Source organism: Stegodyphus dumicola, chromosome 4 (genome assembly GCF_044657685.1).
Source record: "Stegodyphus dumicola isolate Sdum_Otavi_A_Nest chromosome 4, ASM4465768v1".
NCBI classification, from domain to species: Eukaryota; Metazoa; Arthropoda; class Arachnida; order Araneae; family Eresidae; genus Stegodyphus; species Stegodyphus dumicola.
In genome coordinates this window covers 9,944,877-9,962,838 of record NC_140771.1, presented here as the reverse complement: position 1 = coordinate 9,962,838, position 17,962 = coordinate 9,944,877, and the positions used below count along the sequence as shown (strand labels likewise).

At 33.8% G+C, this 17,962-nt stretch overlaps 1 protein-coding gene across 2 annotated transcripts in view; it reads left to right on the top strand.

Annotated features, from left to right (window-relative positions):
- LOC118187786 (fatty acid synthase-like) overlaps window positions 1–17,962 on the top strand; it is a 171,565-nt gene that overhangs the window by 17,017 nt on the left and 136,586 nt on the right. The window contains exons 1-3 of one of the 2 annotated variants that reach the window (XM_085814530.1): window positions 3,476–3,618; window positions 7,588–7,743; window positions 11,192–11,362. In XM_085814530.1, the coding sequence (XP_085670656.1) occupies window positions 7,599–7,743; window positions 11,192–11,362 (316 nt within the window). In that variant the 5' untranslated portion in view covers window positions 3,476–3,618; window positions 7,588–7,598. Of the gene's footprint in view, window positions 1–3,475; window positions 3,619–7,587; window positions 7,744–11,191; window positions 11,363–17,962 lie in introns of those variants that run through there. The other variant, XM_085814529.1, reaches the window with a different exon arrangement.

The window sequence follows — 17,962 nt, the reverse complement described above, 5'->3', positions numbered from 1 at the left end:
AGATTGTTTGCCAATAAGATGATGCTCCTGTCCACCTTGCACTTGCTGTTCGGGAATGCTTGAATGAACGGTTCCCTGGCTGGTTGGTAGGACGTGGGTCCCCAAATTCATCAGCCCCTTATCCTTGCTCACCTCAAAGTGCACACTTTTTATAACATCAGACAATGCAGTGTGGGGGAATCCTAAAATCATATGTCAGGAAGAAGTGATATGTGGAGAGTGATGCTGTGGGGGCAAGTGTGCTCAATGCCTTTCACCATGTGATACCGCAGCGGGTGAAAAGTAGGGCGTTTAGGTGTATCAAGCTGTGCACGTACGTTTTGAACAAATAACTGTAAGTATTATTAAAGTTACAATGAAATAACTGCACGCGTTAAGAGAATTTTTAGCCACCTTGTATAAAAGTTGGTAAGTGTCCTTGGATAATTCGAAGGTACCGTGTTCAGATTAAAGTGTTCTTTTAAGAAATCGAATGCCTTTCCATTTCTTTTCGAATCTACATTAAAATCTTCCACCAGTAATCAATACATCTGCATATACATATTGAACTCTTCAACGATTAGCAAACTTGACTCTCAGTATCTCATAAGCGCACTAAAGAGAAACAATTTTAAATCGGCTGAATTATCTAACAAATGAATGCATACCCTTGCCAATATAAAACGCGACTGTCCGTTAATTGTAATATCGACTATATATATATATATATCACCGGGCCCCGTTTCTTCTAAGGTTTAAGGTAAACTGAATTGAATCACAATCGGCAAGGCTATTTAGATTCCTGTAGGTAATCGCATCACTGGCTTTTTTATATCTGTTTTCAGAACGAATTTTCAGTATTGTGCTCATAAACGCTTTCTATTCGAAACCCTCCACCTGAATAGGTTCATTTTCAAACATCCAGATCTCAGCCATCGCTTTAAAATCGGATTGCTTTATTAATTCATATGCTATAAGATCATTATAATGTGCAACCAGACTTATCCTAGTGAGCCCTAGTGTGCCTATAGCCCTAGTGTGCTTTGCCATAATTAAATACACCCCACCACACCAGTCCTAGAAGATTGGCAAAGCTGAGGTTGTGCAATTCTCTGATGTTTTTAAAGTGAAAATAGATCGATATGTACATGGGCAAAGCCAATGCAGCGCGCAATGCCGAGGTTGTGTGCGATGCCGAGTTTGTGCAATTCTCTGATTTTTTTTAAGTGAAAATAGATCGACTTGCACATGGACAAAGCCAAGGCAGAGAGCAATGCCAAGTTCGTGCAAGTCTGTAATTTTTTTTAGTGAAAATAGATGGGTGTGTTCATCGACATCAAGTTTTTGCAATTCTTTGAAGTTTTTCGAGCGAATACAGATCGTTGTGCACATGGACAAAGCGAGGCTGTATGTTATACCGAGCTGTAATGTAACGTATTTTATATGCAATGTTTAATGTGTCCTTTGTGTATTTTAAATTTGCATTGTTGTTTTAATTGCAAATTATACTTTAGACATCTTTTTACTTCCTTGTACGAAGTAAAAAGGAAGTACTGTAATCGCGAAAAGTTTCAGGCAGCATATTTCAACGAAAATATCCATTTTGACCGCTATCGAATGCAATTTAACGATGTTTTTGCGTGATAACTGTACGTAAGGACAGAATAAAATACTATTTTCTTCCAAAAAAATTATAAAACTGCTTTAAAATGAATTTTGAGGAGAATTTTTCGTGGCGTCTGTACGTACGTATCTCGCATAACTCAAAAACGAGTAGCTTCAGAACGTTGAAATTTTCTATATAGGACTGCTATAACATGTAGATGTGCACCGCGTATTTTGGTTGCAATCGGCCGCACCAAACGTATATAAATATATTTATATATATATCCACTCTGTTACCCGGCTCAGTGATCTCAGTTTCTTTACTCTTATATGTTTGTAAATTGTACATTTTTTGCTTTAAAAATTATTGAATTATGTTTTTCTTATCTTCCGGTTAAGGTTTTTATGCCTTTAGTAAATCTCTATGCAATATTTTTAGAATTATCAACAATTTTAAAGTTGTTTAAATGCCGTTGGCCTAATAATTTTTTTGATGGCGGCCATTGCTTGTTTATATTTGAAACAGCAGGATAGTGGATTTGTTGCTAATCTAGAGAAACCTAGCTTCGCAACAACAAAGATAACGCTTTCATTTATTATTGCGAATTAAATCATGCTTTATCCTTTCTGGAATTTTTTCGAGGAAATATTTGTTTAAGATTTACTTCGTAATTTTTAATACAGATATTTTGAGTTTTTATGTATTTTTGCCTTGTCGCGAAGTGAGAACTGAATTAATTGAATGAGAAATACTCAATCGTCTGTGAAAAAACTGTTTTTTTTTTTTTTTTGTTTTGTTTTGTTTCGTTTTGTTTGCTTAATTTCTTTTATACATCGTTCTAGCTTTATTATAGTGTTTGAATAGAACATGTGGCAACGATTAGATAATTCTTTAAATGATGTACATTTTGTGCATTTTGAGTTATAATATGAACGCAATATAATACTGTTAAGCGAACCTAGCGGCAGAATGTCGCTATGGTAAACAAATAGAGTGAATTTTAAAGAATACATCTATTCTATTGCGGTTTATGCGCTGTCGGCGAAGTAGATTTAATTCAATCCAATACGTTTAAATGAAATGCAAGAAAAAATGGGTATAATTTAATATTCCGTACAAGGAAGTCATGTGGTGTACACATCAGATTTTTTTATTGTATTTTTAACTGTTTGGTTTTGATATGTTGATAATGCTTTCCGAAAAATATCGATAATCCGACGATCTACTCAGTAGTAGCAAAACTGTTAACTTTGACCCTATAAATAACTTTTACTTTTTTTATTTTAATACGTAGTATTTGCTATCTCAATTGCACTTGATAATATGAGTTCATTGATAATATGTATGTGTGAAGCATTGCTTAGTGTTTCAAATTTGTTGTGTTTATTTTCTTTCATTGTGAGAAATAAGATTTTTTTTTTAAATTTGTAGAATGTATAGAATTCTAGTATGACTATAGAATATGACTTGATTTAAGAATTTAAGAAACAGTGATATGAAAGCTGTGCATGATGATGATCTGCAATAAAAATATTTATTATTTTAATATTAATGTAAAGTTTAAAATTTTTAGAAAATAATGAAGATTGTCTACTTACTAGTACCTAAGGGATTGTGTCTTTACGTAGCAACAAGGTAATTTGTAAAAATGATAATATTAAAATGTTCGATAATATGAATTTAAATTTGTTGGCAACTACTACGGTAAAAGAGAAAAAAAAGAGGGAAATAGTTATTGATTCGAGCGTATTGGCAACAGAGAGAAACCAGACGAAAACCGTAGAACTAGCATTTTTTTAAGAACTTGAACTTGATTTTTGGTAGTTTTTGAATCGGCTGTAATCGGATATTGTTCTTTAAATGATTATCCTTTTAAACTAAAAATGTAAATATTATGTCAATATAAAACAAAAAAAAAAAAAATCAAAATCATGTGTATGATTTATTTTACGTTGAATCATTCACAAAAGATGTTAGTATTTTTCTATTAGCTATCCGGAATATAATCCAGCATCAAAAAAATCATCAAAGGGGTAAGTCTTGAAATTTATTAAGCCCTTATACTAATAGATTTAACGCAAATTGGATTATATACTATTTTATTTAAAAGACATGCAATAGTTTGCAACATTCTGATATAATTGCCGCAATAAATTTAATAATAAAATCCTTTTTTTTTATTTGTATAAATTCTAAAGCTTAAAAATTCTAAAGCTTAAAATTAAAAATCTTTGAAAATACTGAAGCTGTATGAAATACAAGTATGAGAGACTGCGACGTTGTTTACCGTTTTAATAACTGGTACAATTCACTTACTGCATTATTATTACTTAAAATATAAAGAATTTATTATATTTATTTCTATATCTATAGAGAATACATTGTGACGTCACAATTTTAGTCCCACCCTTTTATGGACGCCACTTAACCTTCGCAACTTTGTTTATGCAACGTATTCTGAGATTTTACTGGCGATTTTCAAAAAACCGAAGTATGTTGAATATATATGGGACATTATTAAAAACACTAAGCTTAATAAATATTCTGTTTCGAAAGAAAGACGAACCTTGAATGTTTAATTTTTACTTTTCTTTAAATGTTTTCAAAGAAAGTAAAAATAAACGAATTCAGCTTTGGGTTACTGGATTCGGAGATTATAAACTAAGTCAACTTTTGCAGCAAATGAAAAGTCTAGCCACAGACGATTTTCCAGAAAAAGTGCTAAAATCTTTATGGTTGGATAAGATGCCTGATTTTGTAAAGAATATTCTTCTCGTCAGTGAAGACATTTAGAGAAATTGGCCACGGTGGCCGAGAAAATTCTTGAGATCTGGAAAAGAAGTTTATGCTGTTTTGCCAAACGTTAATGATGCAATCGAATGCAATTTAACGATATTTTTGCGTGACATCTGTACGTAAGGACAGGATAAAGGACTCTTTTCCCCCAAAAAAATTGTAAAACTAATTTAAAATAAATTCTGAAGAGAATTCTTCGGGCGTCTGTGCTTACGTACGTATACGTATCACGCATAACTCAAAAACGAGTAGCCTCAGAACTTTTAAATTTTTTATATAGGACCGCTATAAAATGTAGACGTGCACCTCGTATTTTGGTTGCAATCGACCGCACCAAAAGTATATATGTATATGCACTCTATTACTCGGCTCAGTGAGCTCAGTTTCTTTATTCTTATGTGTTTGTAAATTGTGCATTTTTTGCTTTAAAAAATGATTGAATTATGTTGTTCTAGTTAAGATTTTTATGCCTTTAGTTAACCTGCATGCAAAAATTGTGGAATTATCAACAATTTAAAACTTTTTTAAGAGCGGCTAAGCCTAATTTTTGATTACCATGGAAGCCATTACGTTTGAAACTTAGCAGAATAGTGGATTTGTTGCCAATCTAGAGAACCTAAGCTTCGCAACAACAAAGTAACGTCTTCTTTTATTATTGTGAATTAAATTATGCATAATTCATTCTGGAATTATCATTTAAGTTATTAGCTTGTTTTTGCGTAGAAGCTGTAATTTTTATTGTAAGAATTGTTTTTATTTATTTATTATTTTTTAACTGCACTTGGTGGTTTTCTATATCTCAAATTTTAATGAATATATTTTGGATTTTTATATATTTTTGCCTTGCCGCGAAGTGAGAACTGAATTAATTAAGCGCATGAGCATTAGGTAAGCGCCGCTAAATCGTCTGTGAAAAACTGTTTCTTTTTTATTTGTTTACTTTCTTCTATACATCGTTTTAGATTTATTATAGTATTTAAATAGAACTAGTGGTAATTTTTCAGATGATGTAATTTTGGTACACTCTGAGTTATAAAATGAATGAGATGTAATACTGTTAAGTGAACCTAGCGCCGATGTGTCGCTATGGTAAATAAATATAGTGAACTTTAAAGAGTGCATTTATTCTATTGTAGTTTATGCACTATCCATGAAGTAGATTTAATTCAAAATTCGTTAACTGTTAATTCAAAAGGTTTAACTAAAATGCAGGAAAATTGCGTATCATTTAATATTCCATACAAGGAAGTCATGTGGTGTATACACATCAGATTTTTTCATTTGAAATTTGGTGATCGTTGTCGACCTGAGAAATGTTATTTGCCATGTGCTTGGCGAGAGAAGTCGTAAAACTCCATATCGCAAACAGGATTAGCGGCTACTACTGTTGCTGGTATCAACGACAGCCGCAAGTTTCGTTTATTTGTGAAGGATAAAAACACAGGACTGCCTTTCTCAGTACTGAGGATTCATAACAGGTGTACTTATACAAGTTTTAAAATACGAATGCCAAATTACAGTTTTCAAATTTTGTATAATTTTTTAATGTTTTTAATTCTTTTGTCTAGCTGCCAGAGACTTGTCGATTAAGCATTTTTTCAGTTTTCAGGTATTTTTAATGGTATCTTCTTGAGAAGATTGAATCTAAATTTTCCAAATAGCAGTTTTCCTTCCCTCATTTTTTTTTTTTTCCATTTACTCTTTCACAATGATCTCTAATTTATTTGCATGTATTTATTTCCTATAATTAAAAAAGGTATTCGTCACTTTCGATTAACTGCATCTAATACAGATTATTTTTCATTATTTTTTAAGACTAATCTTTATACGGCTTATGAAAAATATTACAACGTTTTCAGAAATGATCTATGAATATGAAAAATATTATAAAATTTTCAGGAACGATCCATGATTATGAGAAACATTGTAACATTTTCAGAAATGATACATGATTATGAAAAATATTATACCATTTTCAGAAGTAACACTGATTATGAAAAATTTTATAACATGCACGTAACAACTCAAAGTCCTTGGAAAATTAGACTGTCGAATAAAGCTCTCTGTAGTTTTGTATTTTGTATTATTTAATAACATAAATGAAATTTATATGTAGGTGGTGTGTAAAATATATGGAAGAAAATACATAAATTGTGATTAAATAAATGACTGGCGATATGTTGTCATTATACGGAAAAAACACAGAGTAATTAGTATCAATTATATAATATGTTTACGAAAGAATTATAATATAATTAGTATTTTGATGGACAGATAATAATACTGAAGAGAGACTTGTTTTTATAATTTATATTAAAATCTTTTAAAGGAAGTGAATTAATTAAAAATTAAATTAAGTAAATTTGACAACATCTTAAAAGCAATCTAATTTTTTTTCCTTTCTAAATTTAACGCATATATTAAAAGATAAGGGTCTAAGATATCACCACTGTATTAATATTAACCATAATGCTTAGAAATCCATATTTATAATGATTTTATAAGGTATCCCCCCCTTCTTTCCACGTTCCTTCATTCTGTAACTGGATAGTACGTCCGACGCTGTCCAGAGTTTGAATCCCGGCGAGCATAACGGATTTCTTCGATTTCCTTGCATTGAAAAATTCTAAAAGACTCTACAAATGGCTCTCGAACTAAAAGATGGTGGACGATAATTCGTCACCATGAGGATTTGGCAACTGCGCTTTCTCAACCCAGTCGCCTTGTACAAGGGGAGTATAAAAGGTATTTTCTTCCTCCTTTTCTGCGTGCCTTCGTAGTGTAATTGGAAGAACGTATGGCGCATTATTGCGAGGTCTGGAATTCGAATTCCAGGGAATTCCAACACATATTTTCACGTCTTCTGCATCTATAAATGCAATGACTCTACAATTCTTTGTCTCCAATAATAATTCTGGGTAATTTAACGTAATACCAAGACAACTGTGATGAATTTAAATGTATTGGTCACCAGAAACTACTATTGTATTACACTAAAATATTATAATTGCTGAAATAAGTAATTTGATATTTACGTCTCGTATTAAATGTGTACGAAAATAGATATATTTGCATAATCATTTAAATTTCGGTTTTTTTTTTTTTTTTAATTTCAGGAACTTGAAAAAAAAGGGGGGATTTCAAGACTGGTGTATTTATTACTTTTATCAATAAATTTAGTGAACACATTTATTCCATTTTCACAGGGGCTCGTGGTATGCCACACTCTTCAGTAGGCCTTGTAAAAAATCTGGACAAATTCGATGCTCAATTTTTTCATTTGACTAACTCAACAGCCGATTATGTGGAACCTCAGCAAAGGAAAGTTTTAGAAGTTACTTACGAAGCTATTTTTGACTCAGGTAACATATAATTTAATATTTATTACCCGTGTTTTATCCTATAACGGTATCCTATTAATCGGTTTTCACCCTCTAAATGTTGGGCTATCTTAAAATAGCAGAAATAGCCTTGTGTTAGAAAAGTAAGAAACGGAGATTTAGCCATAGTTTGACTGCGTTCCAAAATTGAGCTCCTACAGCTAGGAGTTCATATGTGTTTGTCATAAATTTAAAGATAAAATGTTAAGGTGTTTTTAAAATTTTTAATAAGAATTTAGTATTAGTTAGTATCAGTAATCTCAATACCATTAGCAGATTTTGAAATGTTTAAATCTAGACCGACATATGCTTACATATGACATCCTTTGTATATAGATTCAAGAATGTAGCCATTGTCAGTTCAGATCTTCAATTCATCTTGCTAGAACCATTAATGCTATTGTAAATCCAGCGAATGCTAAGTACACTGCGGGGGGGGGGGGGAGGGGGGAGAAAGAAAGAGAGGGGGGCAGTTCTATATCTTCCGTTCTACGGAGCCGATTGACGAAATTTAACTTGCATTTTTCATGTCTCGAAAGTGCGACTTAGGATATGTATTAAATTTATATATGTCATTGTTCTAATATAGGTATTTTGACACAAAATCGGACCTTTTTCTGAAATAATATACCAATTTTTTCCCATATTTCGATTCTACACTCAAATTACGCCAGTTTTGTGAAAATCGCACGAGTAATTTAAAAAAATTAGCTCTCAAAATTTTAGCTCCTTACTGTTAATTGAGTTTGGTATATATTTATTAATCTCTCTTTTTTTATTAAACACATTTGATTCTTTCCTTCACACTTCGAAATTCATGTTCATTCCAAATAAAATTCGCCCATTTTTTTTTGTGCCCATTTTTGTGTATTTTTAAATAATTTTTATAAATTTTTCAAAAACATTTTGAATTATAATCTATAAAAGTTTTACCATCATCTTAAAGTAGACCTATTTCTAAGCATACCTGCAAAAAAATTACAATTTTTTATTCAATATTTCCGAAGATATACTTGAATTCATATATTGGCGCGTTTTGAAATTTGGTATATTTGTTGAAAGCGATGAAACGTTAGATGTAATTTAAACACTTTGCTAAACTTATTTGGAAGTAGAAACGCTGTGATGGTATTGCAACGCACCACCTTTTTGTTGATTTTAAGACTGCATACGATTCAGTAAACAGAAAATATTTAATTGAAGCTATGAGAGAATTTTCAATGCCTGAAAAACATATAAATTTAGTCACCATTACTCTTACTGAGACAAAACTTAGGGTTAAAATCCAGAATAATCTTTCTGAGCCTATTGTTGTTTCAAATGGGCTCAGACAGAGTGATGCACTGGCCTGCTTACTTTTTAACCTTGCCCTCCAAAAAATCATAAAAGGCTCCAACATCAATACTCGTAGAACTATCTTTAACAAGTCTGTTCAGATTTTTGCGTTTGCTGACGATATTGACATAGTCGCACGCATTCCCGAGTTACTTAGAGAGGCTTTTACATCTCTAGAAGCTGCAGCCAGCAAAATGCATCTAGCAATCAACCAAAATAAAACTAACTACATGCCATGCGGTAATAACAGCAGCCCCTATTTTGAAATTGGGAATTAGAATCTCTTAGCAAATTTAAATATTTAGGATCAGAGGTTAATACTCTCAATGAGTTAATGCCCGAGATCCGAAGTAGAGTCACAGATGCTAACCGATGTTTTTTCGGTCTCAAAAAATACTCGAAGTCTAACTTAACTAGCAAGAAAAACGAAGATTTTAATTTTAAAAAGCTTAATCAGGCCCATTCTTACATACTCTGCTGAGACCTGGGCAATGACAGAAAAAGCAAAAAATATCAATTCTGTCTTTGAAAGAAAAATTTTGAGAAGTATTTTTGGTGGCATAAAATTAACAATATCTGGCGAAGAAGAACTGACTCTGAACTCTGTAAATCCTTTGAAGAAATAGATATCGTAAAATATATAAGGATTCAGAAAATTAAATGGGCAGGAAACCTATGCCGAATGGATGAAAATCGGTAACTAAAAAAGATCTTCTCGGCCAGACCATTCGACACCTGAAAAAGAGGGAGACCTAAATTTCGGTGGCTCGACTGTTTGGAAACAGACTTGAGAATTTTAAAAATTATCAATTGGATGTCCATGGCCATAGATAGAAGAGCTTGGAATTCGATTCTGAGGAAGGCGAGGGCCATCCTGTGTTGTCAGGCCATTGAAGAAGAAGAAGAAACGCTGTGACTTTCTTTTACGCTCATGCACAATGTAAAAAGGTAGGAGCGAGGTGCTTTTTTTCCTCTCCGGCATAACGGAAGGGAAATGAAAATTAGTTGCCATATATTCTCCAAGTAAATTATTCATGGCCAAACCTAAAAAATTTCGCCAAGATAAATTTTTGAATTTCTCCGTAAATTTCGCACCAAATTTTACAACATTTAATATGTAGGCATAATTTGAGTCGTAGAATCGAAATATGCAAAAAAATTGGTATGTTATTTCAGAAAAAGTACGATTTTGTGTCAAAATACCTATGTTAGAACAATGGTATATATAAAGCTAATATATATCCTAAGTCGTGCTTTCGAGACATGAAAAACGCAATTTGAATTTTGTCAATCGGCCAGGTAGAACGGGAGATATAGAGCTGTCCCCCTTTTTTTCTCGTAGTGTACGTTAAAATCGCACATATTATAATCTTTTTCAGAATTCTTAAATTGCCAAAGTTTCTATTAACATTTCTTGGAAGGTACAGATTCAAAAATGATTCTCATACTTCCGCACATTTAACATACTAATTCAATTGCTATTTTTGATAGATCACTTAGAATATCAAAAGTTAGGGAAAAGTTACTTTTTATGCCAATCGAAGAGATCACTCGCATTTCTTTTAGACTTGAGAAGAAGTTTCAAACAAAAGCCAGAAAAGGAGAAACATTAAAATTTAAAAAAAAAAAAAAAAAAAAAAATTGAAAATTAAAATATACTTTAAAAATTATAACTAAATCCATATCTTCAGTACTGAAAGCAATTGAAGTTGAGCCCGCATTTTTTGAGATAGAATAAGGCGTTCTGCTGGAGCAATTTGCCTCTTATCTTTTAAATAAAGTTCAAATTATTAAAATTCATTTCTGAAAGGATGGCTGGGAGAGCAGCTAATAAGAAATTTTAGATTTACCTTTGCCAAAGAGGACCACGATGAGAGATGTTATACTACATCCCATACAATTTTGGAGAAATTCTTTCTTGGTATTCAGATTTCAACTGATTTGCGTCTACGCTTAACAACATAGCAACTTAATTTTAAGGTTCTTATGGAAATTTTAATCATCAAATTATACCTTTAATACTTTAATAAATGCCATTTTTATATTTATGTAAATGTTTTCTTTTATGAAAAAATTCTTTTCTTTTTTTTATTAGGATATGATGCGACGTCTTTGAGAGGAGCCAATATCGGCGTTTACAATGCGACAACCTGTGATGATGCAAAAGAAATCATGATAAATCAAGGGGAACTAAAAAAAAATATATGTATAAGTATAGGACGATACATGAATGCGAACAGAATTTCATTCGCCTTTGACTTTCATGGTAAGTGCTACATGTTTAAAATATTATATCCGTTACATGTTTAAAATATATATGAGTAGGTTATTATGTAAGATAAAATATCTAGTCTTCGACTTGGTATTATAATCGCCGATATTAAATCTCCACGCTGGTTAAGTTAAGCCAACTTCACGTTAAATTTATTTGTGCAGCCTTCGGCTGATAGTTTACTTGAATTTAAATTGATATTTGATTCCTCATTTAAGTTACCTTGCCATAAGTGCTGGCTATGCTTGATCTGTTGCCTAAACTCCAGATCAAATCTGTTGAATTATGAGCTAAAACTGCATACTATCGCGAAAGTTCTTTTCCCGCTTTATTGAATATATTACGAAATGAAAAACGTCAGTCCTGCAAACGTTAAAATCCTGCAAATATATTTAATGAGAAAGATTTATTAGTAAATAAATACATACATACATAATAAATACATTTATTCATAGTTTAATTACATATTTAATCAGGTTTTGCTTACAAACCATTTTATTACCAGTGTATGAAGCGTTTCGTATAAATAATAAGTTAGAATGTTTGCCTGTTTCACAGATTCGGATTTTTATTAAATGCCATTCCAAAATACAGTATGAAATATGTATCTAGGATCTCTATTTAAACAGCTGTAGACTGTCAATACACCATTACAAGGTTTCATGCTGTACAAAGGATATTTACACATTTTTAGAACGATTTGGATAAAGGATAAAAATGCGCCTGTTTCGGAACAAATATTGCTGGCAACAGTTATTATTTGAAATGAGAAATACCATCTGCTAATATGATGGAAAATTACGTGTTATTTAAAATAAACTTTTCATATTTAATGTTTTAAATGGGAGACTTTCTTATAATAGATTTAATGCAAATTTTATTTTCTCGTTGTATCAGGTTCAATGTTTCTTCTTACCTTCTTCGGAAACATACAATGACCTGACTAGAACAGAGAGCTTACTAAAGCTATGTTCACTAATTGTAGTAAGTAGACAGGATACAGACGAAGGGTATACAAAACCCTTTATTTTTTCTTTATATACAATGACTTCCGTACTTCGGAATACAATGACCCTCCACTCGGGGTCTAACTTAAAAGATATCAAAATAAAACTAAACTCTAATTTAACTTTAGAATAAGATTGGCCTTATAATAACAGGAAGCGTATGTAGCACAGAGACTGTGAACACTACAATACGTTTAATTTATCAAGAGGATTAAAACCTCTGGCCTGGAAGGCAAAGTAGCAACTGCGTAACTTCTAAGGTAAGCGGCCTGCTTCGAACTCACGGCTTCCTCTCCTCCTGCTTGGCAAAAAGGCCACACTTAAATACTTGGCGTTCGCCAGACAACTTTGCATAAACTCCTTCACGCTTATAATTCTGGCCGGAAGTAGAAAATAAGAAGTGATAGTAAAGATTTAAAATAAAATAAACGTTAGTAAAACTTAAGATCCTTACATACTTCCCGCCAGAGTTAATTAGTTTGAAACTGAGGTCTAAAACGACCTTGTTGAAAACTTTTAGCTCTAGAAACTAACGCGAGGCCAAACTTTTACAAACATAACTTAGCTAGAAACTAGAAAATTTTAAAAGAAAGAAATTTGTTACAATAGCAGCTCCCGGAATATACAACAATCTTTTTTCTTTTTCATCTGTACTGCATCAAAACAGGAGCTTTATTCAATTCTGGTTCCTTCCAGAGATCTGGAAGGAAAACTAGTTTAATGAAATGTTACAGAATGACATTGCAAATAACATATAGAATATACTTTTCTTAACATTCTTATTTCATTCATGACTATTTTAATTATCTCTCCCCGTGCTCTCTGACATGTGTTGTAAAAACACCAAACACGAATGTGTTTCTGTCTATGTGTTCAACACTTCCTCCTACAATCAAAACACTAACGTGTTAAAATTCAACATACGAGACCTCTTAACACACCCTAATTTCAACTCTAGACCCTGAGGTACTATTCTGAAAGTGGCTAACTCTAAAGTGTAGCGTCAGAGAGCCTAACTACATCATTCAACCTTTAACACATATTCACCATGATTTAATCTTTACAGTCACACGAATAACAAATTTTTTAACATTACTTTCACTTTTACCATATCACGGTATTTCTAAACATTCAAAATAACAGTTCACATGTATACAAGAACATATCAGGATGCCGTTAATTTTACACATTTGAAAACATACATTAGTAGTACATTGTTAACTTCTATTCTTTTCAAAGCAAGTGCCAATTCTTTCTACATTGAAATAATACTACATTTCAAAAAGTCTTTCAGACTAAAACGTCTTTCTCGTTAGAATGTTTTAAATAAAATTTATACAATAACTTTTTACAATATTTAAGTCTTTATACAACGCTATTATACATCAACTTTAGTTTTACGCGCGAGTAATTGAAAAACATAATAAGAAAATCGGTCACAACTCATTTCTCGCCCTTTTGGCGATAAAGGTAGACCTCGCATGAGGTAAAACTTCTTCAAATCTGCCACTTGCAGTAAGAATGAAAGATTAACTTAAGTTTGTAAAGTAACACAAAATTTTACTTATCTTTGTAATATTCAGACATCCTTTTCTGGGCCCAGTCTTTAAAGGTGCTGCAGACCGTAGCTTGGTTGATCCTCCTTCTTGTACGGGCTCGCCCTTCAGTGCTTTCCTCTGGAAGCTTCCGTTTTTCACCACTACGGCCACCCTTGAACATCTTCCTCCTGTCCTCTGCTTGTGGTCTTGGCCGTTTGAAGGCAGCTGGTCTTGGTGGAACCGGGAAACTTCTGTCGTGATCCTGCTTGGACCTCGTTGTTGGCCGTTCAAATTTTTCTTGTACTTTTTCCTCCGCCGCTGATGGCCCTTCCGCAGTTCGGCGACTTTTGCTGCGGAGAGTTCTGTCGGATGAGTCAATCTTCCGTTTCACAGCCGGGTTATAGTTGCCGTCCTTTCTCCCGGTCTTTTCCACATACGTCGTCCTTCTCCCTTCTTCATTCTGGGGGTGTTCGTGAACTCTGTTTTTTGGACGGTGGAACGGCTTCTTTTTCTTTGTACCTTCAATTTTTCCGCGGGGCAATTTTCTTTTCACTTGCTTCTGTCTCTCATTGGCTTGCCCTTGTACTTGTCGTTTTCCCACCTCTGGAACTTGTACCTGCGGTGTCTGCCGTCCCGGATCCTGCAAAAGATCTGAAAAGATTTGCATTTTATTACGGTCATAGAATGGTTTTATCTGGTCAATGTTTGCGGAACAGGTTTCACCATTTCTTGCCTTTAATACTACAACAGCGTGAGTTATTTTTTCTATAACATATGGTCCTTCAAAGCGTGGGAAAAATTTGGCAGTTTTATCTTCTGGTGCTGAAGAAAGTGAATGCTTAATTTTTAGTACTTCATCCCCTACTTTATAAGTTACTCCCCGTCGTTTCAAGTCATAATACAATTTTTGTTTTCTTTGTGCTACTTCTGTATTCTTTTTTGCTTCTTTTATTAGTTTTTCTATATCACCCATTTTAAATTCTGGGGCTCTTTGTTGCACATAAAATAGTTTATCTAACGGTGTTATAATCTTTCTGCCTAGAAATAACTCAGCAGGAGTTTTTCCCGTTGTATCATGTTTTGCGGTCCTAAGGGCGAAAGCAAATTCATTGACATAGTTATCCCAGCTTTTATGAAAATTTTTAACATAACTACGGATAATTTTCACTATATTTCTGTTGACCCGTTCCGCTATATTTGATTGCGGCCGATACGGGACCATTTTTAAATGACGTATGCCCAGTTTTTGGCACATGTCTTCAAATATATTACTTACAAATTGAGGACCATTATCCGATATAACTTTTAGGGGCGCCCCGTATTTTAAAATATATTTATTTAAAATAGAATCGGTAACTAATTTCGCGGAGGCTCGTTTTAAGGGAACAATTTCGGTCCATTTACTAAAATGATCAACTATAACAAGGAGATAGCGACTTTTGTTTAACTGACTTTTTGGGAAAGGGCCCAATAAATCGATGCCGATTATTTCATTTGGAAATTCGGATTTAATACTATTTAGAAACCCGGCCGGGCGGAAATTAATATAATTAACGGCTTGACTTGTTGGGCAGGACTGGACATACGCCCTTGTTAACTTTTGCAGTTCAGGAAAGTAGACTGCCTCGCGTACGCGTTGAGTAGTTTTTCGAATACCAGCATGAGAAGCTAAAGGGCTGTCATGGAGCTCTTGCAGGATATTTAATCTAAGACTAGCTGGGATAACAGGTCGAAATTCGTTGTTGGAATTCGTAGTTTTTGTATAAAATAATAGACCATCTATTAGTTCGTAATGGGCCGCCCTATTTCTTATCGCCACAATATCTTGGTGGCTAAAATTTTCAGGATCCTTCAAATACTCATAAATACTTCCAAACTCAGGATCCTTACCCAGTTCGGTTATTACAGTTTCTCGGGAATTTATTGTACACGCTGTCAGCATTGCAACTTTTACGGTATTACCCTGTTCGTCTAATTTAATTCGTGACAGGGCATCTGCTACGATATTTTCCTTTCCGGGGGTATGCTTGATTACCAGATTATATTCTTGCAGCTTGAGTGCCCATCTTATTAACCTTGGGGATAAATTTTTTCCAGAGTACAATCTAGTTACTGCCGCATGATCAGAATATACTGTTATCGGCGCCTTTCCAAAATAGACTCGGAACTTTTGCACTGCTAACAGAACTGCAAGTGCCTCTCTCTCGGTCGCGGAATAGTTTCTTTGTGTTTGATTTAAAGTTCGGCTAAAAAATGCTACTGGCTGCTGATTTTGCGAAAGTACCGCTCCTACCGCATAATCCGAAGCATCCGCTGAAATTTCTAAATTTTCATCCTTTTCAGGAAATTTCAACACAGGGGCTTGCGTTAATGCTTGTTTTAATTTTTCGAAAGCACTATTGGCTTCGGCCGTCCACGAGAATCTTGCCTTTTTCCTTTTTAATTTTAACAATGGCTCAGCGATAGCCGCAAAATCTTTTATAAAGGACCTATAATATGAACAAAGTCCTAGAAAAGAAGAGAGCTTCTTTGCCGTGTTTGGAGTCGGATACTTTTGTACAGCGATTATTTTTGATTCATCTGTCTCGATCCCTTTTTGCGATATTTTGTAACCTAAATATTTTAATTCAGGGGCTGCAAATTTGCATTTTTCGACATTAACTTTTAGACCGGCCTCATTTAATAAAGAAAACACCTGTCTTAAATCCTGTACATGTTGGTCTAGATTATCACTAGTAATAATGATATCGTCTAAATAGATAAATGTGGACTTTCCGAGAACAGGTCTTAACACAATGTCCATGCATCGCTGAAATGTTGCTGGGGCGCCTGAAAGGCCAAACGGCATTCGCAAAAATGCATAAGTGCCAGACTTGGTTATAAAAGCAGTCTTAGGCACGTCCTCAGGCCTGATCCCTATTTGAAAATAACCATTCGTTAAGTCTAAAGTTGTCATAAATTTGGTTGATTTTATGTTCCTTAAAATTTCTTCTATAATCGGTAACGGATATACCGGATATTTCGTTATGGAATTTAATTTACGGTAATCAATAGCGAATCTCCACCTTTTTGGATGCTCCAAAGGATAATCATTATTTTTCTTACATAAAACCACCGGACTAGCATAACTACTTGAGATAGGCGTTACGATCTTTTTACGTAGCATATCGGTAATATGCCATTCTATAATTTTTTCCTTATTCTTATCATACCGGTATGGTTTTTGACGAACCGGCAATGCATCTCCGGTGTCAATACTATGGTTAGTAACCTGGGTAAATCCTGGAATATCACTAAATAAGGAAGCAAATTCACTTACCACTTGTCGGATTCTATCTTGCTCGTCATTAGGCAGGTGGTCGAGATTTACCCTTGGCGGTTCAACCTTTTCTACACACACTGGTTTCATCGTCAGCTTAAGAGACGCTTCATTAAAATCCAGTGTAGCTTGTGCGTCTGAAAGAAAGTCTATTCCTAGTATTAAGTGTGCTTGCAAATTCTTTACTATAAAAAACATCACCTTTACTTGTTCGTCCTTGATACGGATGTACAAAGGTACTTTACCTACGCACTTACATTGTTCTCCTTGCGCCGCTAATACTGTTGTATTATCCGCATTATATATGCGGTATTTGCGAAAATACTTTCTAAAAAAGACTTCTGCCACACAGGAACACTGCGCGCCGGTATCCAGGAGTGCGGTGGCCGGGATATTATTTACCAAGACTTCAATCTTCGGAAGAGTTAAATTTTTCACCATTACTGTATTTAACTTGTAGGAAGAGGGGTTTTCGTGGCCTTCGGATTTCCGCACCCTCTCGTCAGCAGAAATCCGTTTTAGTTTAAATTATTTTTTCTTTCGGTGCTTTCCTTCTTTCTCCACTGGCCTTGAGACTTTTTTTCTGGGTTGCTATTGAACTGTCGACGTTCGCCGGCTGTTTTTGAATGCTCGGGTTTCCTTGCCCACTGATTCGCTTTTTCTCCGTAGCCATGTGCTTGAGTTTGCTGTAGTCTTGGCGTACCAAATTGGTTTCGCTGTTGATATTGGC